Source organism: Suncus etruscus, chromosome 12, assembly GCF_024139225.1.
Source record: "Suncus etruscus isolate mSunEtr1 chromosome 12, mSunEtr1.pri.cur, whole genome shotgun sequence".
NCBI classification, from domain to species: domain Eukaryota; kingdom Metazoa; phylum Chordata; class Mammalia; order Eulipotyphla; family Soricidae; genus Suncus; species Suncus etruscus.
This window is the reverse complement of record NC_064859.1, coordinates 85,311,294-85,333,940: the sequence shown is the minus strand read 5'-3', so window position 1 is coordinate 85,333,940 and position 22,647 is coordinate 85,311,294. Positions and strand designations below refer to the sequence as shown.

At 40.5% G+C, this 22,647-nt stretch overlaps 1 protein-coding gene across 9 annotated transcripts in view; it reads left to right on the top strand.

Moving 5' to 3' along the window:
- PUM2 (pumilio RNA binding family member 2) overlaps positions 1-22,647 on the top strand; it is an 81,527-nt gene that overhangs the window by 22,747 nt on the left and 36,133 nt on the right. For 6 of the 9 annotated variants that reach the window (XM_049784813.1, XM_049784820.1, XM_049784819.1 and 3 more), the window contains exons 3-10: positions 2,391-2,499; positions 5,598-5,785; positions 6,260-6,429; positions 10,427-10,694; positions 11,073-11,166; positions 14,298-14,423; positions 18,666-18,808; positions 20,809-20,938. In XM_049784813.1, coding sequence (XP_049640770.1) covers positions 2,391-2,499; positions 5,598-5,785; positions 6,260-6,429; positions 10,427-10,694; positions 11,073-11,166; positions 14,298-14,423; positions 18,666-18,808; positions 20,809-20,938 — 1,228 coding nt within the window. The remainder of the gene's footprint in view (positions 1-2,390; positions 2,500-5,597; positions 5,786-6,259; positions 6,430-10,426; positions 10,695-11,072; positions 11,167-14,297; positions 14,424-18,665; positions 18,809-20,808; positions 20,939-22,647) is intronic. The other 3 variants (XM_049784815.1, XM_049784822.1, XM_049784821.1) reach the window with 1 other exon arrangement.

Genomic DNA, 22,647 nt, shown 5'->3' with positions numbered 1-22,647 from the left:
AGGCACCACACAGAATTTTACTTCAGAAGACTTAGGTTCTGAAGTAAGTTACCTCAAAGAGGTTCTGGAATTTGATTATCTCAAATGATTAGCATAGATCATCGAGTTCTGGGTCTGTGATGACTATTAGAGGAGGGGGACTATACCCTTGAAGTTCCGGGATCACTCATGGCATGCTTCGGGGACTGACCATATGGGATGCCAGGGATCAAGTCAGATTGGTGGGCTGCATGCAAGGGAAGTGCTTTACCTACTGTTACTACGTCTCTGGCTCTTGCCAAATTTTATTGCCCATTTATTGTTACTCTTAATAACTTTTTTCGTGAATTATAGGATAAAAATATTTTTATATTCTTTCAGGAACCATTATTCTGTGCCTGAAATTATTTACTTAATACAGAAAACCATACTTTAAAGAGATTAGCTTGAGGCTTACTGTGAATAAATGTTCAATTTAATTGTCAAGTATGGCATTTTTAAAATACTGACTCATTTTTCCAGTTAATGCAAGTTTTATAGAGATTATTTTTACATCCGTTTTGTCTACCTGCCTTGTTTGTTTTTATACTTTCTCGATTTTTAATTGTCTCAATCTACTTAATTTTTTTCCTTGGTTCTTTTAGTACCCTGCTTCAGTGATCTCTCCTCTCTCCCTTCTCTCTCTCTCTCTCTCTCTCTCTCTCTCTCTCTCTCTCTCTCTCTCTCTCTCTCTCTCTCTCTCTCTCTCTCTCTCTCTCTCACCCTCCCCCCTCTTACTTCTCTCCCTCCTTTCTCTCTCCCCTCTCATGTTTTTTTGGGGGGCCACACCATAGTGATGCTGAAGTTTCTGTTTTCACACTTGGGAATTACTCCTGCCTGTGCCCTGGGGAACCGTATAGGATACCAGGGACTGAAACTTGGGTTGGTTGTGCACTCTGGCCCTGATCCTGTGATTTTCTTAAACTGATTTGCTTGTCTTTAGTCTAGCAGTGATGTCTAACCTTTTTGAGCCCGAGTGCCCAAACCATAGAACCAGGTGCACAAAACCACAGAATTTCCTCAAAAGTGCCAGCACATAAATTAAACCTTAATAACAAGATTTTGGTATCTAAAAACTAAGCAGCACTCACCGCATATCTTAATTGCGTGCCAACTGCAAGGCCTTCACGTGCTACCGCTGGCACGCGTGCCATAGGTTTGCCTTTGTGGCTCTAGAGTATCCATTACTCTACATTTACAAATTTGTGTTTTCTAAAATGTCAGTCTTGATTTCCTGTTGCTTCCGTGTAGTTGCAGTTTCTTTAGCATGTCCTTAATAGGTCTCATCATACTCTTTAGCAACATCATTTTTGATGTTCTCACATCTGTTGCTCCATCTCATCTTCAAGCCCAGCACCACCGCCAAACCCTGATAATATACACTGCATTTTCTCAGTGGTGTGTTAGCTGCTGATTTATTGTTAATCCTCATCTTCACGCAAACTGAAATCCCAAACCTGCATGCTACCAAAACTTTGTCCCTCTTTAGGTGTTAAGTTACTTTACCATAGGTTATATGTATGAGTTGTCTAAAAATAAGATCATCATACACTTAAGCAAACATTGTTTATTCGTTGTGTTAAATGTAATAGTAGAAATAGATAAATGTATTTAGATTTGACTGAGCAATGAGTGGGCAATCTTATGGAGTTAAGGGTTGAGTAGCCTACAGATGCTTCTTTAAAATACCAAATGCTCACTACATTTGTCTTTAGTCTGCTCCCTCTTAAGTGTCAGGATTTCTGTAAGTAGAAAGTCCTTCATGAAATTAAAATAAGATTAGGAATCTGCCATTTGAATAATCAGTGAATGGTTATATCAACACTGTCCTTAGGTGTTGTGGCACATAGGATAGGTGTAGAGCATAGTGCAGGATTTTTATTTCCAACATGTTTGACTGATTTGTCTCTTCTTCCAGCTTTGGAATTGGAGTGTGTGCGTGTGTGTGAATTCAGAACAGTGAAAGGGTTGTACCATTAAAATGCAGTAAGAACAAAAGCATATATTTTGCCACTGTAGGATCGAAAGTGATATAAAGGTAATACTTGGAAGTAAAAAAGGAAAACTGCAGACATTTGGTAGATTTCATTGTATTATCTGGAGCAAGACATTTAGTGTGTCTTTTAAACAATTTTATTTATAAAAAATATCGCATAGCATTAACGTTGTGAAATGCGAAAAATCAGGTGAACTTTGAACATCCAGACTAAATTATTAGTATTCAAAGTAGAAACTGTTAGATTAAAATAAGCTGAATTTTCAGTAGCATTGAAAAGCTAAATTGTCACGTATCTGTGGTAAGTTTGCTTCTTTTAATATACTGTTTGTAAGTAACAAATTTTCAATATAATTTTTTTTCCTACTCTAAATAGCTTTTGCCTACCAAAAAGTTTTGGGAACCTGATGAGTCAACAAAAGATGGACAAAAAGGCATATTTCTTGGGGATGATGAATGGAGAGAGACTGCATGGGGAACTTCTCGTAAGTTGGTATAAATATGAGAAATTTTTCTTAAACCCTTTTACCTCCACATGATACTGGGAAGGAAATGGTGTTGTCTTTGGAATTCATAAATTGTCATATACATATTTTCTTATTTAAATTAACTCTAATTGCTTATTTTACTGTTTCGTTTTAAATTACCTTGGCTCCACTTACTTAATTTTTGTTGTTTTGTTTGCATGAGGGCTCCTATCCATGGTTCTCAGAGTTTACTTGGCCCTGCTCCCAGAGATCTCACCTAGAAGGACTGGAGACTATATATTGTGTTGGAGATCAAACCTGGGAAATTTTTCTATATTAAACTCTAATATGTGGGGGGTGGGAAGATAGAGCAAGGTGTTAATACACTTGCCTGACTCTTGTTTGCTTCCATGGCCCTATATGTGGTCCTCTGACTACTGCCAGGTGTGGCTCAAAACCTCTCTAAATATCATATTTCAGTGGCTGTTTTATCTAATTATACCTTACTCCAGCTTCAACATTCGCCAAACCCAAAAAGGGAAGGAAATTTCTGGACAGGGTTGGTTCTCTAGGCCATGTTCAGGGACTATTCTTGTCACTGCTCTGGAATGACCCCTGGCAGTCACATGTTATGCCAGAGGGAACTGAGGTTGGTTGTGTTGCACCATGTCTCTACCATGTCTCAGATGGTAGAAATCTCAGAAAGGGAGTGGAAGTTGGACATTTTTGGTATCTATAGTAAATAAAGAAAAATGCTGTTAAAAGAAAGTGAAATAGTATTTTAAGACATGTGACAGTATTTTTTTGGGTAAGTTTTCCCATTTTATAACAGTGTAATGCAGTTTGATTTAAACTATACAAAATGACAATAGTAACATACAGGCACTTCAAAATGATCATTATTAGATTGGCCTTATATTTTGTTTGCAAATTATCAGGTATTTCCAAACCATTAAAATATACTAAGACAATTTATTTAACTAACTACCTTTTTTTTTTTTTTTTGGCCTGGCCGTGCTGAGGGGTTACTCCTGGCTCTGCGCTCAGAAATCAGTACTGGCAGACTAAGGTGACCATATGGGATGCCTGGGGTTTGAACCTGGGCTGACCCCACTTGGCTGCATGCAAGGCAAATGCCCTACCACAGAGCTATGGCTCCAGCCCCTTAAAATTAATTACTTAAAAAATTACTTTTTGTCCTAACCTGATATTGCCAATTTTGTGTGCCTGTTAAAAAGATTTTAAAATTCTTCTTTTTTTGGGGGGGGGGGGTGGTTTTGGTTTTTGGGCCACACCTAGCAGAGTTGGCTTTGCATTAGAAATCACTCCTGGCAGGTATTAGGACCATATGGGATGCTGGGGATCGAACCCAGCTAGTCCATGTGCAAGGCAAATACCCTACCCACTGTGCTATAACTTTGGCCCCATATTTCTAAACTATGTTATTAAGACTGAAATAATTGCCACAAAGATAAAACTCAAGGAGTTAGAAAATTATAGGAGTATTTATAGTCAGAATTTAAGAAGATAGAAACTTGGTTGAAATTTCTTGAATTTTGATTTGTTTTTGTTTTTGTTTTTTGTTTTTTGTTTGTTTTTGGGTCACACCGGGCAGTGCTCAGGGGTTACTCCTGGCTCTATGTTCAGAAATTGCCCCTGGAAGGCTCGGGGTACCAGATGGGATGCTGGGATTCAAACCACCGTCCTCTGCATGGAAGGCAAAGGCCTTACCTCCATGCTATCTCACCGGCCCCCTTGTTTTGTTTTCTGTTTTTGTTTTTTTGGGGGCCACACCTATAGGGTTTACTCCTGGCTTATGGGCTCAAAAATAGCTCCTGGCTTGAGGGGGGATCATATGGGACCCTGGGGGATCAAACCGCGGTCTGTCCTAGGCTAGTGCTTACAAGGCAAACACCTTACCTCTAGCGCCACCTCTCCAGCCCCAGATTTCTTGAATTTTGGAGAAAATACGGGGGTTTGATCCTTGGTATCACAGATGGTCAGCTGAGCATCTATTGTGTGTGATCTCCAACAAATAAAATACTTCCGTGTTTCCTTTGAACTCAAAAATGCAAAGCAATATACCAAGCCTCTTAGGAGGGGCTTTAAAACTTTCTTTGAACTAAACTTTTTTTTTTCCTTTGAATTTTGGGTCACATCTCCCATGGCTTGGGTTACTCTTGGCTCTGTGTTCAGAAATCATTCCTGGCAGGCACTGGGGACCATATGGGACGCAGGGATTCGAACCAACCACCTTGGGTCCTGGATCTGCTGCTTGCAAGGCAAACACCGCTGTCGGGATTTGAGGCACTATCCATCCTGGATCGACTGTGTGCAAGGCAAATGCCATACCACCACTGTGCTATCTCTCCGGCCCCTACTAAACTATTTTTTTGAATCACTTGTAATTTAATTTTTTTTTTTTTTTTTGGTTTTTGGGCCACACCTGGCAGTGCTCAGGGGTTACTCCTGGCTTATCTGCTCAGAAATAGCTCTTGGCAGGCACAGGGGACATATGGGACGCAGGGATTCGAACCAACCACCTTGGGTCCTGGATCTGCTGCTTGCAAGGCAAACACCGCTGTGCTATCTCTCCGGCCCGGTAATTTAATTGTTTGTTTGGATTGAGACATGTAAAGCATTCCAAAGCATAGTAAAATAGGCAATTGAGCCTTCAGGTTTTTGTCTCCAGGAACAGTTTTTGACTTGTTAATTCATTTTTGTTTGTTTGGTTTTGGTGTTGGCGCTTGGGGGTTACTTACTCCTGGCTCTGTGCTCAGAAATCACTCCTGGAGGGCTCGGAAGACCATATGGGATGCCGGGGATCAAACCCAGGTCTGTCCCAGGTTGGCCCCGTGCAAGGCAAATGCCCTACCACTGTGCTATTTCTCTGGTCTCTGGCTTGTTAATTCTTCACCTAGTCTTTTATTCATTTGTTGCCATATGACTTTGTTTCTTCTCAAGAAATAGGTAGATAAAGAGTTTGCATTTCAATGAAATTCAGTAGCATTTAAAATTTTTGTAATTGTTGATTTTCTTTAGTATGTCAGTTTGTACAAGAACATCCTGTTTGGTTTGATTGCCCAAATAGATAATTCTGTCCTTCTTCCAAACAGACCATTCAATGTCCCAGCCTATTATGGTACAGAGAAGATCTGGACAGGGTTTTCATGGAAACAGTGAAGTAAATGCAATACTGTCTCCGCGATCAGAAAGTGGAGGTCTTGGCGTGAGCATGGTAGAATATGTATTAAGTTCTTCTCCAGCTGATAAATTGGATTCTCGATTTAGGAAAGGAACTTTTGTAAGTATTAATAAAGATTTGGTAACTGCTCTTGTTATTTATCTTTAAGTCAATCTCTTTTTCTGTTTTTTCCTAAAGTCAAAGGACATTGAGTAGCTGTCAGTTCCGTTGTTTTCTTTCCTTGGCCCCTTAAAATTATAAAATATTCGATATTTGGGGAGATATTGAACGTTTTAAAAAATCAGATATTTTAAAAATATTTTGCAAGTTTAAAGTTGCTTATTAAACAGTACATGATATGGAAGTGATTAAACAAAATCTTTAACTTCATTAAATAGTTTTAACATGATTGTGGTATTAATATTTTTGTCACTGCTGTAGTTAAGATTGCCTTAGTTCTATTGTCATTCACTATTGAACTTGGTTATTTTGACCTTCAAAAATTGTTGATTGAAATTAAAATAAGATCTTTTATCATATCTATGCATCATAATGTAGTGTTAGGTCAGAATCAAATAAAGTCTCCTTTTTCAGGGTACTAGAGATGCTGAAACAGATGGACCTGAGAAAGGAGATCAAAAAGGCAAGGCTTCTCCATTTGAGGAGGACCAAAATAGAGACCTTAAACAAGGAGAGGATGATGATTCTAAAATAAATGGCAGAGGTTTGCCAAATGGAATGGATGCCGATTGCAAAGATTTTAAGTAAGATTTTAACATTCTTGAGGGAAAATAACATTTCTTTAAGGGTTCTTAGTATTAATTGATGTGACTGATGTTGACATTTTTCTTTCTTTTTTTGCGGGGGGGGGGGGGGTCCACACCTGGCAGCACTCAGGGGTTGTTACTCTTGGCTCTGTGCTCAGAAATTGCTCCTGGTAGGCATAGGGGGACCATATGGGATGCCGGGATATTTAAATCGCCGTTGGTCCGGGGCGGCTGCTTGCAAGGCAAACGTCCTACTGCTCTGCTATTTCTCCAGCCGACATTTTGTCAACTTAGTGTGTAGTTTATTTTCCATTGTTGTTGTTGCTGGGTTTTGGATTTTTTTGGTGGGGGGTGGGGTTACACCCGGGAGCGCTCAGGGGTTACTCCTGGCTCTATGCTCAGAAATCGCTCCTGGCAAACTCGGGACCATATGGGATTCTGGGATTTGAATCACCAACCTTCAGCATGAAAGGCAAACGCCTTACCTCCATGCTATCTCTCCGGACCTATTTTCCTTTGTTTTAACTGAGAAATATTCTTTCACTCCCAAATGACACCTCTTCTCCCATTTTCTTTTATTGTTTGTATAGGAGGGAGGATTGGGTTTGGGAAGAAGAGACAACTCAATCCCTCAGGAGCTCAGTAGCTGTTATTTGTCCAGAGTCTGATTAGGGATGTATTTGAGCATGTAGAATGAACTACATTTTAGCCATAGTGTCTGGTTTGTGGGCCATACCTGTGGTGCTCAGTTGTTACTCCTGCATTACTCCTGGCTCTGCACTCAGAAATCACTCCTTGGTGAGCTTGGGGGGACTATATGGGATGTCACCAATCAAACCCAATCACTGCGGGCTAGACAAATGCCTTACCTGCTATTCCATCTCTTTGGCCTCTACTTTAACACAATTTTAGTTGTTTTAAAGTACAACAATAATTTGTGAGGTTTTCTTTTTATTTGTTTTGGGGGCCATACTGCTGTGGTCAGAACTTGTTGGCTATACTCAGTGTTCACTCCTTGGATGACCTTATGTGGTACTAAGGATTGAACCAGGGTCAGCTGCATGCAAGGAAAAATTACCTTACCCCCTGTACTATCTCTCTGGCACAAGTAATGATCTTTAAAGTACACTTTAAGGGGCTGGAGTAGGTAGGACATTTAACACATTTAACACAGGACGGACCCTGGTTCGAATCCCGGTATCCCATCAGGTTCCCCGAGCCTGATGGGTGTGACTTCTGATCGCAGAACCCCAGGAGTAACCCCTGTCACCGGATGTGACACCAAAAAAAAAAATGGAAAAGCATACTTAAAAGATAAGATTCAAACTTTTGGGTTGGGATGCTGTGCAATGCTCATGGATCATTCCTTATAGTGTTCAGGGAACCAACCATGTGTGGTGCTGGGGCTCAAACTGAGGTGGGTTATTTGCAGAACAGGCATGCTGTCCCAGGTACTGTCTTCCTTATATTATGATGGCCATGGTGTTTATGGATAATTTTGTTTTTTATTGGGAAAGATAGTGTAAATTTTTCAAATTTATAAAATATAAGACAGTAAAATTTATTTTGAAAATGTTCAATAAATACTATACAGCTATAGCAATTATAAATAAGGTAAAAACTAAATTATTGTTTAAGCGAACACAGCTTTGTTAGGCCTCCAATACATTCCTTTACTTTTAAAACTTTATGAGATAGCAGTATTTAAAATTTTGTTACTCAGACTTCTCATAAATATATCATTCTTTTTTTTAAAGCCAGTCAGATTGAGCAGTGGGGGTGTTATATACCAACTTTTGTGATACTAACGTTAATAAGTTCTGATAAACCACTGCCATCGGACCAACTGAATATATCATTTTAATCACACCCCACCACTAGAGTCTGCTTTCCTCCACCAGTCTCAGGTTCCTCCTCCCATCTCCCTTATCCCCCATTAAGCTCATCTACAAAGTCTTCAGTTCTGATAACTTTAATTGATTGTTAGTTGGGTTTTTTGTTTTTGTTTTTGTTTTTGTTTGGTTTGGTTTTTGGGCTACACCCGGCGGTGCTCAGGGGTTACTCCTGCTGTCTGGCAGGCACGGGGTACCATATGGGACACCAGGATTTGAACCAACCAATTTCGGTCCTGGATCGGCTGCTTGCAAGGCCGGTTCCTGTTAATTGGTTTTTTGTTTGTTTGTTTTGTTTTTGGCTCTGTGCTCAGAAATTGCTCCTGGCGAGCACGAGCACAGGGTACCTTTTGGGTTGCTGGGATTCAAGCCACCGTCTGCCCTGAATTGGCTGCTTGCAAGGCAAACGCCCTAGTGCTGTACTGTCTCTTTGGCTCCATGTTATTTAACTTTTTTTTTTTTTTTTTTTTTTTTGGTTTTGGGTTTTGGGTTTTGGGTCACACCCAGCAGTGCTCAGGGGTCACTCCTGGCTCTATGCTCAGAAATCGCTCCTGGCAGGCTCAGGAGACCATATGGGATGCCGGGATTCGAACCATCATCCTTCCGCATGCAAGGCAAATGCCTTACTTCCATGCTCTCTCTCCAGCCCCTTAACATTTTTTTTTAACATGTGGTGCCATGTGTGCCAGGGCTAAAATACAAACTCTACCCCTGTGCCTCTCTCTCTGACTTTAGGGAATTTTGTGTGAGACCCACCTGAGAAGTACTTGGGGACTACTCTTGGCATAGTGCTTTAAGAGGATACTTCTAAACCTTTGGTGTGGTGCTTGGGAGGACCATGCATTTGCAGTATAAGGGATGGAAACTGAAGTTTTCCTATGAAAAGTGTATGTTCCAGCCCCTTATCTGCTTTCCCAACCTATGGCTAGTTTTTATCTGCTACACTGATAAAGCAAGGTGTTATCACATACCATGTTTGATAGGCCAGATAGCCTGAGCTGGATTTCATTTTGAGGCATCTCTCATTTATCACTTGGTAGTTTGCTAGTCAGACTTTGCTATTCCTCTTTGTTTTGTATGGGGGCCACACCTGATGACACTCCTGGTTCTGCACTCAGAAATCACCCTTGGTAGGTGATACCAGGGATGATAAGGAATGCTGGGAATTGAACCCTGGTGGGAGGCAGATGCCCTATCTGCTGTGCTATCACTTTCCAGTCCCTCTTGTCTCTGATTTAAGATTAAATTGTTGTGCCCTTTATTTATTTTGGATTTTTTGGGCCATACCAGGTGACATTCCTGGTTACTCCTGGCAATGCACTCAGAAATTGGGGACCATGTAGGATGCTGGGAGTTCCAACTGAGGTCTGTCCTTGGTCAGCCATGTGCGAGACAAATGCCCTACCGCTACGTCATCGCTCCAGCCCCAGTCTTTTTGGTTTTTTATTTTATTTTTTTTTTCGGGGGGGATGGGAGCACACCCAGCATCACTCAGGGGTTACTCCTGGCTCTGCTCAGAAATTGCTGCTGACATCCTCGGGGACCATAGGGATTCTGGGTGTATCCTGGGTCAGCAGTATGCAAGGTAAACACCCTGCCACTGTGTTAATGCTACAACCCCTTATATAGACATTTGAATTGCAGGCCACTAACTTGGGTTTGATCTTTGGCATCTCATATGAACTCAGCACTGCCAAGAGTAACCCCTAAGTACTGTTCAGGTGTGGACCCAAAGTACATATAAAATACAACCCAAAGTCCTGTCCACCTTCTAAGTTACATTAGAAAAAAAATTACTAAAGTGAAATAGTGATGAAGGCCACTTATTTTTTGTATTTGAAAATCATTAAGATTTTCTGATCCCTGAGGAGCCGGAGAGATTGCATGGAGGTAAGGCGTTTGCCTTTCATGCAGAAAGACGGTAGTTCTAATCCTGGCATCCCATATGGTCCCCTGAGCCTGCCAGGAGCGATTCCTGAGCATAGAACCAAGAGTAACCCCTGCGCGCTGCCAGGTGTGACCGAAAACAAAAAACAAACAAAAAAGATTTTCTGCTTTCCTATTTAGACTTTTTATTTCTACTTTCTATTTTCTTTACATAGTCGAACTCCAGGAAGTCGTCAGGCCTCTCCAACTGAAGTAGTTGAGCGTCTAGGCCCCAGTACTAATTCCCCGGAAGGATTGGGGCCTCTTCCTAATCCTACAGCTAATAAACCACTTGAAGAATTTTCAAATCCTGAAACACAGAATCTGGATGCCATGGAACAAGTTGGTCTGGATTCCTTACAATTTGATTATCCTGGTAATCAGGTACCAATGGACTCTTCAGGAGCTACTGTAGGCCTTTTTGACTACAATTCCCAGCAGCAGGTAAAGCATGCACCTTTAAAGAAGTTTCTCAGAACTGTACAACTATTACGTTATAGTCTAAATAAAATATAATTGAAAGAGTGGGTTCAAGTAAAAGCTTAAAAAGTTTCCAGCTTTTTGGGGCCGGGAAGGTGGCGCTAGAGGTAAGGTGTCTGCCTTACAAGCGCTAGCCAAGGAACGGACCGACTGCGGTTCGATCCCCGGGCGTCCCATATGGTCCCCCCAAGCCAGGGGCGATTTCTGAGCACATAGCCAGGAGTAACCCCTGAGCGTCAAACGGGTGTGGCCCAAAAACCAAAAAAAAAAAAAAAAGTTTCCAGCTTTCTAATTAGGAACAAGTGCCTTGAGACTAATCTCCATGTTTATTTTTTTTGATAGCTCTTTCAGAGGACGAATGCATTAACGGTTCAGCAGTTAACTGCAGCCCAGCAGCAGCAGTATGCATTAGCCGCAGCTCAGCAGCCACATATCGGTGAGTCTGGGTTAATCAACTTTAATTAGACTTGATAAGCGTCTTTCATTTTCTTTTTTTCCTTTTTCTTTTTTTTTTTTTTTCTTCCGTTTTTGGGCCACACCCAGCGGTGCTCAGGGGTTACTCCTGGCTGTCTGCTCAGAAATAGCTTCTGGCAGGCACGGGGGACCATATGGGACACCGGGATTCGAACCAACCACCTTTGGTCCTGGATTGGCTGCTTGCAAGGCAAACGCCGCTGTGCTATCTCTCCGGGCCCTTTCATTTTCTTTTTACTAAATGTTAGTATTCTTATTTCTAAAATACCTCCCTGAGAGATGCTGATAAGGGCATAATAACTAGTGAAATATTATTTTTGATGATGTTTGTGTCTTTGGTTATGAAAAACAACCTATAAATTCATTGAAAGCTATCAACATGAGCATTGTCCTTCCATGTCAAATTAAATACTTAAAAATTCTAATGTAGGGGCCGGGCGGTGGCGCTAAAGGTAAGGTGCCTGCCTTACCTGCGCTAGCCTAGGACGGACCGCGGTTCGATCCCCCGGCGTCCCATATGGTCCCCCAAGCCAGGAGCGACTTCTGAGCGCATAGCCAGGAGTAACCCCTGAGCATTACCGGGTGTGGCCCAAAAACCAAAAAAAAAAAAAAATTCTAATGTAGTTATTGTATTTATTAGAAGTCAAAAGGCTTAATTTTTGTTTTTGAGCTATTCGCAGCAGTGCTAAGGCCATCCTTCTGACTTTGTGCTCAGGGATCTCTCTTTTTTTGTTTGTTTTTTTGGTTTTTGGGCCACTCCTGGTGATGCTCAGGGGTTACTCCTGGCTATGCTCTCAGACATTGCTTCTGGCTTGGGGGGACCATCTGGAATGCCAGGGGTTCGAACTGTGGTCCGTCCTGGGTCAGCTGCATGCAGGGCAAATGCCCTACCTCTGCACCACTGCTCTGGCCCCAGGAATTACTCAGTGGGCTCTGGAATTTATGTGGTGCCAGGGAGCAAATCCTCTCCTTTGAACCACTGTATTCCCTCATACAGTTATTCTAAATACCACATATAAGTGACATCATCCTGTGTTTAACATTCTTCTGGTTTATTCTAATGAAAAATCTTAAGTAATTTTTACTACTAATTCAAACTAGATTTATTAGTAGTAAATTTTGTATGTGTAGTTCTATTATCACATAATTTCATGTATAGATTTATGAAATTTTTTACTGTTTGATTTTGCCTAGATTTATTTCCTTTAAGAAAACTGGTGATTACTCCTTTTTTTTTTTTTTTTTTTTTTGGTTTTTGGGTCACACCCAGCAGCGCTCAGGGCCTACTCCTGGCTCTACGCTCAGAAATCGCCCCTGGCAGGCACAGGGGACCCGATGGGATGCCGGGATTCGAACCACCATCCTCCTTCATGAAAGCCTTACCTCCATGCTATCTCTCCGGCCCCCTGGTGATTACTTTTAACCTACATTTTGTAATCATTTCATAGAGGTTCCAAGATTACTATATTTTTCTTTGTTTTATGCAAAGATTAACACATGTTTCTCGATTACTTCTCACAGAAGCATGTTCTCTGAACTTGTTTCAGTTCTCATTTTCTCAATCTCCTTTCTCTCTGTAGTTCTCTCAGTACATTATTAGAATTTACCTATGCCAGTTTTTACATAGATCAATATGATTGTTTTTATTTCTTTGGACTTTGTAGTTTGTCTCCATTTGGCAATCTTGTATACCCATTATAGTTTCTATTTTGAACCTATAAGTTTTGTTTGATATTTCAAATGAACACAAGGATCTGCTTAATCAGTTTCTAGAAATGAAGCTTGTGGGGACTGGAGCATAGGGTGTTTGCCTTCACACAGCCAACCCTAATGGACCTGGGTTCAATTTCTGGCATCTCATGCTCCCCCAAGCCTGCCATGAACGATTTCTGAGTGCAGAGCCAGGAGTAACCCCTGAGTACCGCCCGCTTAACACAAAAAAAATTAAAAAGGGAAAAAAAAAGTTATTTCTGAACTTTTGAAAAAGCTTTATCTTCTTTTGTGTTATGTGCATGTACATATATTCTAAAGTGTTTCTCTCTTTTGAGGCAAGGGTGCTCAGAGCTTACTACTGAGGAATCGCTCCTAGTGGGGCTTAGGAACTCTTGGGGTGCTGGAGGGGTGAAGAGGGAAGCAGATACGAGAGATTGATTTAACGATTTGGGAGAGTACAACGAGTAGGGTGCTTGCCTTCCATTTGGCTTACCTGGGTTCAATTCCCATCTCAGATGGTCCCTTGAGCATCACCAGGAATGTTCTGAATGCAGGGCCAGGAGTAATTCCTGAGCACCCCTGGGTTGACCACAAAACAAAGGGGGGGGGCTAATGCTTCCCCCCCTCTTTTTACTCATCTTTGAGTTATACCTACGAGTGTTTGGGAGATCATGCAATGCTGTGGTTGCTGGCAATTGAACCCAGGGTTTCTGTATGCAAAGCACATACTCTGATCTCTGAGCTATCCCCCTGGTTTTGAATGTTTTAATACATAAATCATGCTTGCATTAGAATTTAAAAAGTATGTAGCTCCTTATTAAACTTTGAAATTTTTTTCAATATTTAGGGGTTTTGCAGCAGCATTAATTTCTGCCAAAATCTTGAAAGGCAATTGGTTGATAAGCCTGTTGTGTAGTTGAATCTTCAATGCCCTTTAAGATTTTGAATGTAGGGGCCGGGCGGTGGCGCTGGAGGTAAGGTAAGCCTTGCCTGCGCTAGCCTAGGACAGACCACGGTTCGATCCCCCGGCATCCCATATGGTCCCCTAAGAAGCCAGGAGCAACTTCTGAGCGCATAGCCAGGAGTAACCCCTGAGCGTCACAGGGTGTGGCCCAAAAACCAAAAACAAAAAAAAAAAAAAAAAAAAAAGATTTTGAATGCTGGGACCTGAGATTGATTTTACTGTAGGTAGGGCCCTTTGAAGAGTGATCTCTGAGCACAACTGGTTGTGAGCACCCCATCCCAGCCCTCCCCCAGTAAAAGATTTTGAATGCTTACACACATTATGCTCTCCCACCCCCAAAAGAATTTAGATGTTCATACCTAATAAGGAAAATTATACTCTACACTTTTATTCATGATTTCTCCCCTTTTTAACAGCTGGTGTATTCTCAGCAGGCCTTGCTCCAGCTGCGTTTGTGCCCAATCCATATATTATCAGTGCTGCTCCTCCAGGGACTGATCCATATACTGCAGCAGGATTGGCCGCAGCAGCAACATTAGCAGGTAACTGAACTCTTCATCCTTGTTGCTCCATGGTATGGATTTGTTTTATTTGGCTTCAGGTTTATTTTTGTCTGTTTGAGCAACTTGATGTTCCTCAGGAAAAAAAAAAATCTATCCAGAGAAACTTCAGTTGTAATACTATCAGAGAAAGCCTAAGCATGATAGTTGTTTTATTTTATATTTACATGGTTTACATCTTATTTTTAAGAAATACTATCACTGCATTGTGACCAATCCCATTACCCATAAAAATAGTGCAAAGTTATTTCTCAAAATGAGGTGTAGTTGCTGTTAAAGGATAGTGTTAGCTAAAGAGCTTGTACAGTCTCTTGAGGGAAAGTAAAGTTCAGTTAATAATACTAAAATGAATGCATGAACAAAAAATCAAAAAGATGGGGAAAACTATCAATGAACAAGACTATACCAAAATGTTTTTTGTTCACTGGGGCCACATCGAGTGTTGCTCAGGGCCTCTCCTGTTGGTGCATGATGTATTTTCTTGCACTCTGCTTATTTAAAACTTCTCGCTTCATAACTCAAGGAATCTAAAGGAAAAAATCTAAAGTCAGGCCCTGAGGTAGGAACTTAGAGTAATGTGAGCACTGCTGAATGTGACCCCAAAATTCCTCACCTTCTCCTAAGATTTATAAGATGTTATATATTAGTTGCTTCTCAGTTAAAAAAATTTTTTCTTTTCTCCCAAATTGAAGCCACTTCAGGGAAAGTTGGATGCTGATCATTATTGCTTACAGGGATAAAAACAGATTAGTTTTAGGTATTACTTTAAAGCATGTGGATTAATTGGAGCAAGAAAGGAATCGTTAGTCCCTTCAGTTAGACTGAAGTCTGACATCTTAGGACTGTTTCCCCCCCCCCCCCCCACCTTTATCTTTCAGAAATGTGTTTAAAGAGGTATCATAAATTATTTAGTCAAGTTAGAAATTTTATAACATTTAGGCAGTTCTGAAATAAAATTCTGGATAAATTCTGGACTTAAAGTACTATGAAGTAGAAATATAAGTAAACACGATTATGTTAGTGGCCACTTTTACTAAAACTATTTTCATCCATTTCTTTTATAAATGTTGTCACGTGCTATCAGTTTTTTAAAAATTAACTGAGTGCGCCCTTTTTTCCTGCTAAGTTTTCAAAATCCTGTATTTTATACTTAGAGCCCACTTCAGTTATGTTTTGTTGGCTGCTGGTTGGACAGTGAAAGTTTATATTAGAGAGGGAATAATTCGAGTAGTGTTTTTTTGTTCGTTTTTTCTGACAGTGTATCCTTTCTTCATAATTCCTTTACTGTGGTTTTTGGTTTTGGGGAAAAGATTTGGGGCCATACTAGGTGATGCTCAGGGATTACTCCTAGCTCTGTGCTCAGAAATCAATTCCAGCAGCTCGGGGGACTACCATATGGGATGCTGAGAATCGAGCCAGGGTTTGTTCTAGGTCAGCCGCGTGCAAGACAAATGCCCTATAATGTGCTATTGCTCTGGCCTCTTTTTTTTTTTTTTTTTTTTTGGTTTTTGGTTTTTGGGCCACACCCGGTAACGCTCAGGGGTTACTCCTGGCTATGTATTCAGAAGTTGCTCCTGGCTTGGGGGACCATATGGGACACCGGGGGATCGAACCGCGGTCCGTCCAAGGCTAGCGCAGGCAAGGCAGGCACCTTACCTTTAGCGCCACTGCCCGGCCCCCTGCTCTGGCCTCTTTTACTGTATTTTAGAATGCTCCCTGCAGACTATGCCTAAATTGTCATGTTTTGAAACTTAAGAAATTAACTTTTTCGGGCATTCAAATCAGATATACTAAATCAGAGGGCCGGAAAGATAGCACAGCAGTAAGGCGTTTGTCTTACAGCCAATCCAGGACCAATGATGGTTTGAATATGCCATTCCATATGGTCCCCTGAGCACTGCTGGGTGTGATTTCCCCCAAAACAAACAAAAAAACATAAATTAGGTGTTGAATCTGTCAGAAATCATGATGTCTTGTCATTAATGAAGTTTGTTTACATTTGATGCTATTTTAGTCTTTATGAATTAAACTTTTTTTAGAATTGAGCAAGATTAATCTATCAATATTTCCTAGCTTATTTTATGCCTTCATTCCTCTATGCTCACAATTCCAATTCTTTTTTTTCTTTTTTTTTTTCTTTCATTTTTGTGTCACACCCAGTGGCACTCAGGCCTACTTCTGGCTCTGCGCTCAAAAGTCTCTCCTTAAGGTTCGGGGACTATATAGAGTGCTGGGATTTGAACTGGGGTCCATCTTTTGTGGGCCATGTGCAAGGGAAATGCCTTATCGCTGTGCTATCGCTGCAACTGCTATAATTCCAGCTCTTTTTTTTTTTTTTTGGTTTTTGGTTTTTGGTTATTGGGTCACACCTGGCAGCACTCAGGGGTTACTCCTGGCTATGCTCAGAAATCCGGAATTCGAACCACCATCCTTCTTCATACAAGGCAAATGCTCTACATACATGCTATCTCTCTGGCCCTATAATTTCAATTCTTAAATATGTTCGCTTTCATTGCTATAGACACACTAACTTCATTTCTTGGCACATTGATGTTTGCTGTGTGATTTTTTTTTAAAGTTACTTTATGAAAATTGTGATTCTTTTTCTCATATATATAAAGAATAACTTTATTTTATTTAATTTATTTTTGGTTTTTGGGTCACACCCGGCGCTGCTCAGGGGTTACTCCTGGCTATCTGCTCAGAAATAGCTCCTGGCAGGCACCAGGGACCATAAGGGACATCGGGATTCGAACCAACCACCTTTGGTCCTGGATCGGCTGCTTGCAAGGCAAACGCTGCTGTGCTATCTCTCCGGGCCCTATATAAAGAATAACTTTATATAATTCCGTTTCATAAAGAATAACTATATGGGGCCGGCGAGGTGGCGCTAGAGTTAAGGTGTCTGCCTTGCAAGCACTAGCCAAGGAAGGACCGCGGTTCGATCCCCCCAGCGCCCCATATAGTCCCCCCAAGCCAGGAGCAATTTCTAAGCGTTTAGCTAGTAGTAACCCCTGAGCATCAAACTGGTGTGGCCGGAAAAAAAAAGAATAACTATATATTTGAGCTTGCAGCTCAAACACAATTCTAGCAAACTTGGCATAAGAATATTCATGGGACTGGAAAGATAGCATAGTGGATAGGACTTTTGCCTTGCATGCGGCCATCCTCTCTTCCATCCCTGGTATCTCAATAGGGTCCTCGAGCCTGCCAGGGTGTAACTCGTGAGCACCACCAACACCAAGTGTGGCCCAAAAATAAAAAACTAACAAAATAAGAATGTTAGTTGTATGTTAGCAGTTGCAAGGCAAAAACATGAGGTTTTATTTTTATTTATTTGGTAATTTTCAATAATTGAAGTAACTTCTTTGGTGAAACAGGTCGTTTTTATTGAAACTTAAAAAGACTTCTGGGGCCGGAGAGATAGCATGGAGGTAAGGCGTTTGCCTTTCATGCAGAAGATCATTGGTTCGAATCCCGGCATTCCATATGGTCCCCTGAGCCTGCCAGGAGCAATTTCTGAGCATGGAGCCTAGAGTAGCCCCTGAGCGCTGCCGGGTGTGAACCAAAAACCAAAAAAAAAAGACTTCTGAGATTAGAAATAAACAAGCAAAGAAACTGGAGACAAGGGAGAACACAGGCTTGAAGAGCAAACCAAAATAAAATCTTTTTAAAAGGATAATTATAAATCAGTCATTATAAATCTTAAAGAGTTTGATTGTGTCTAATAGTTGTTGAATATGTGTTTGCCAGTATCCATACATTTACTGTTGGATAGCTGGTTAAGTACCCATTCAGTTAATTGATTCTCTTGGATTTTCACTATTTTCCATCACTGTACTTTTGAATATTTTGTCTATAAATAATACTTGGGTTGGGGTAGAACTTTTTCCTTATATATTGGAGTCCTGAATTTGATCCTTGGCAATGCAGAAATACATGGATAAATGAATACCTAAATGAAACCTATTTTTCAGAATCAGGAAAAACAGAAAGGTGTAAATTGGGTAGAGTTTTGTACAAAAAAGGTCTAATGGCTGGACACAAAGTACTGTAAAGTAGAAATATAAGTAAACACAAAAAAGAATGTTAGTGGTCACTTTATAAGAGTAGAAAATGGATGAAAATAGTTTTTAGTAATGTTTAATTTAGCCGGATATAACTGATCTCTGTTATCTGTCAAATTTACTGACACTTTGTTTTTGTTTGATTGGGTGGATTTAGGTCCCGCAGTGGTTCCACCTCAGTATTACGGAGTTCCTTGGGGGGTGTATCCAGCCAATTTATTTCAGCAACAAGCTGCAGCTGCGGCAAACAACACAGCAAATCAGCAAGCCGCATCACAAGCTCAGCCTGGACAGCAACAGGTATAGACCCGCCTTCATTTAGTAGTACCGTATGGGGCCTTGATATTCCGTGAGCAACTTGGGTTCACGATTCATGTCTCTATACTTAACATAAGATTGGTACCTAAGCATTAAGTAAGTTGGACTTTTTTTCTAATGAGTCCTATGCCAGTTAAAATTTTTGATTGGGGTTAAGGAGATAGCTCAAGTATTAGAGCATCTTTCTATCATGTGCAAGACATTGGGTTTGATCCGAGCACCACATAGTCCTGAACATCACCTGGTGCAGACATGGTTTCCTGAAGCATTATAGGGTGTGGCACTGGTGGTTCCCCAGCACAGCTTCCTATGAACCACTGCTCTGCCTGGAGTAGCACTAGGTCCCCAGAACTTCCAGGTTTGACAACTATAAAGATAAAAAGTAGAGCTGGGAAGATGACTCAGAAGGCCAGATTCTTGATTTGCTTGTGAGAGTCCTAGATATGATTCCTAACAACCTGGTCACTGCCCCGGGCCATCTTAATCATAAATCCCTGGGCTATTCCTAGATCATGATGTGGGAGTGGAGAGTGTTAACTAAATAAGAATTGTTTTCATGTTTTGTCTTACTGAAATAGTTTGATAATCTTGAAAGATTTTAATGTATTAAAGTATGCTGAAACTGTCCATAACAAAGTGATTGTTAGTTCATTTTCCCTTAGTATTTACATCACAATTCAGAATTTTAACTTAAATATACTACTGACTGGTTTCTTTAAGGAGAAATTTATTTTTTTGACAGAAGATTGCCTTTATTGGGGCCGGCAAGGTGGCGCTAGAGGTAAGGTGCCTGCCTTGCAAGCACTAGCAGAGGAAGGACTGCGGTTCAATCTCCCGGTGTCCCATATGGCCCCCCTCAAGCCGGGGTCAATTTCTGAGCGCTTAGCCAGGAGTAACCCCCTGAGCATCAAACGGTTGTGGCCTGAAAAACCAAAAAAAAAAAAAAAAAAAAAAAGATTGCCTTTATTTTTAAATTAAAATTTCATGAAATCTCTTAAGTTCATCTCGTAGAGTCATTTTGATAAATAACCAGAATTCTGGCTTCCTAATTTGTCATATTGTAGTGCTGAGTGCAATTATCTTTTCTGAATGTTCTTTAATATTTTGATTTTTCTTTAATGTATAATACGGTGTTATTGTTAAAGTTCTCCATTTGTTTCTAGATTTCACTACAGTATCAGCAGTTTTTCTTTTCAACTGTACCCATATGGAAAAAATAAATCACACTATTATGATAGTATATAGACAGACAGACAGACAGATGTAATTAAAATTCACCTCTCCCTTATCCGAAATTGTTTGGTATATTTCTTTGTGAAATGTCTATCACACTAGTGTAATGAGTACCATAGCCTGTATATAATCAGTGTATCACAAGTAATCAAATGACCAGCCTACAGAGTTTTCACCTTTTCAAGGTTGTACTCTTGTGTTTTGATTCGAATATATGACCCCTAAGGTGTGTGTGTACGTACACACACACACACACACACACACACACACACACACACACGCACACGCACACGCACACTCACACACCCCTAAAGTTTTATTTTAAAAAACAGCATCTTCATTCTGAAATTTTAGTTTAATTTGAGCTTTCACTTCCGGCCCACACATCTCATCACAGACTAAAGAATCATAATTTATTCCCTTATCATTCAATCTTAAAAAATAATAAATATAAATGTTTTTTCTTCATCTGAGTATTTGCTTCCATCAGCCTTTTTTATCCCAAAATAATTCTTTTTTTTTAATTCTACTTTGAGAAGTTAGAATATAATTGTTACAGTATTTTTTCCCAGGCTCTGTAGAACCTCTTAATAGATTCCTATGGTTATTATAAGTAATTGTTTATGTTAAATATTTTTTATTTCCTGCTTAAGTCTACATTTCATTGAATGTTTCAAGAATATCCAAAGACTATTTATTTATATAAGTGTATATTATTTATTTTTAAGGAAATCATTTGTACTTTATAGGTTCTTCGTGCTGGAGCAGGCCAGCGCCCTCTTACTCCCAATCAGGGCCAGCAAGGGCAGCAAGCAGAATCACTTGCAGCAGCAAATCCAACTTTGGCTTTTGGTCAGGGTCTTGCTACCGGCATGCCAGGTATATTAATATTAGTTGATTAATATTAAAATCTGATTAGATTTAAAGTGCTGAATGTAGACTCAACGTTGAAGAATGGGAAACACCAAGAAATGTCTTTAAAATCTTACCTATTTAGGATAAATTATTTAGAGCTAGGATACCAATAGTTAAAATCAATAATTGTGTGAGACTGTTATGATATAACAAATTAATAGAATTGGGCACACAGCTATTTATTCTTACTATATTTGGAATTCTCAATTCAAGAACATTAAAGTAGAATCAGTAGGTTTTAGCTTGTTCATTAGAAATGACAAAAGCCTATTTTGTCATTTCACAGCTAAACAAGTGATCATGTAGTTAATGCCAAGAAGAATGCATCTGGCATTGTCTACTTTGGACATTTATTTTTCAGTCTTGGTTAGCCCAGTTATATTAATTTGTTTATTTGCTTTTGGGGGTGTCAGGGCACATTCCAACATTGTTCAGAAACTCTAGCTCTGCTTAAGCGGGTGCACCTTTGAGATGCCCAGGTGATCATGCAGTGCCAGGGATCTAGCCCAGGCCTCCCAAATGGAACACATGTAAACTCTCCCTGACCCAAGAAGAATGCTTTGCTGTGATTAGAGTGGGGGAGACACACCCAGCTGGTTATACTATTTTAAACTATAGATATTTATTAATGTAATAATATCTTTAGTAATATGTTCATTAAAATCTAATGTAGAGGGGTTGGAGAGATAATACAGCGGTGTTTGCCTTGCAAGCAGCCGATCCAGGACCTAAGGTGGTTGGTTCGAATCCCGACGTCCCATATGGTCCCCTGTGCCTGCCAGGAGCTATTTCTGAGCAGATAGCCAGGAGTAGCCCCTGAGCACCACCGGGTGTGGCCCCCCCCCCCCCAAAAAAAAAAATCTAATGTAGAGAAAAATTTTAAATAACCCATCGCCATGGTATACTTTTAGTCAGTCTGCAAAGAGAGTTTTGCATGTCTGATAGGTTTTAATGGATGATATAAAAATTACTGCTGAATAATGATAGAAGGAAGCTTTGGGGGTGAGGCAAGGGAGCATCTTGCTGTGCTCAGGAGCCAGTTTCTGCTCACATGTGTCCCCTGGTATAGTGCTGTGAATTCAGCAAGATGCTGAACATGGGAGTTCACTTTTTAAGCTTAAAAAAAAAAAGCCCTTCTATAATTTATAAAGTTTCATTTGAATATCAGTAGATAATACTTAATTCTCTGAACTCCTGAAGACTGCCCTTTGGGCAGAGATTGGGGGGGCAGGGGGTCATACCTGGCAGAGCTCAGGGATTACTCCTGGCTTTATGCTCAGAAATCACCCCTGACTGTTTCTGGGGACCATATGGATGCTGGGGTTTGAACCACTGTCCTGCATGCAAGGCAAATGCCCTATCTCCGTGCTATCTCTTAGGCCCCTAGACTGCCTTTTTTTTTTTAAGAATGCAAATTAGGGCTTGGAGAGATAGCACGGCAGTGTTTGCCTTGCAAACAGCTGATCCGAGACCTAAGGTGGTTGGTTCGAATCCCGGTGTCCCATATGATCCCCCGTGCCTGCCAGGAGCTATTTCTGAGCAGACAGCCAGGAGTAATCCCTGAGCACCGCAGGGCATGGCCCAAAAACCAAAAACCAAAAAAAAAGAAAAAAAGAATGCAAATTAGACAATGTTCTGCACCCCAATCTACACTGTCAAAAGCCTGCTCAGAT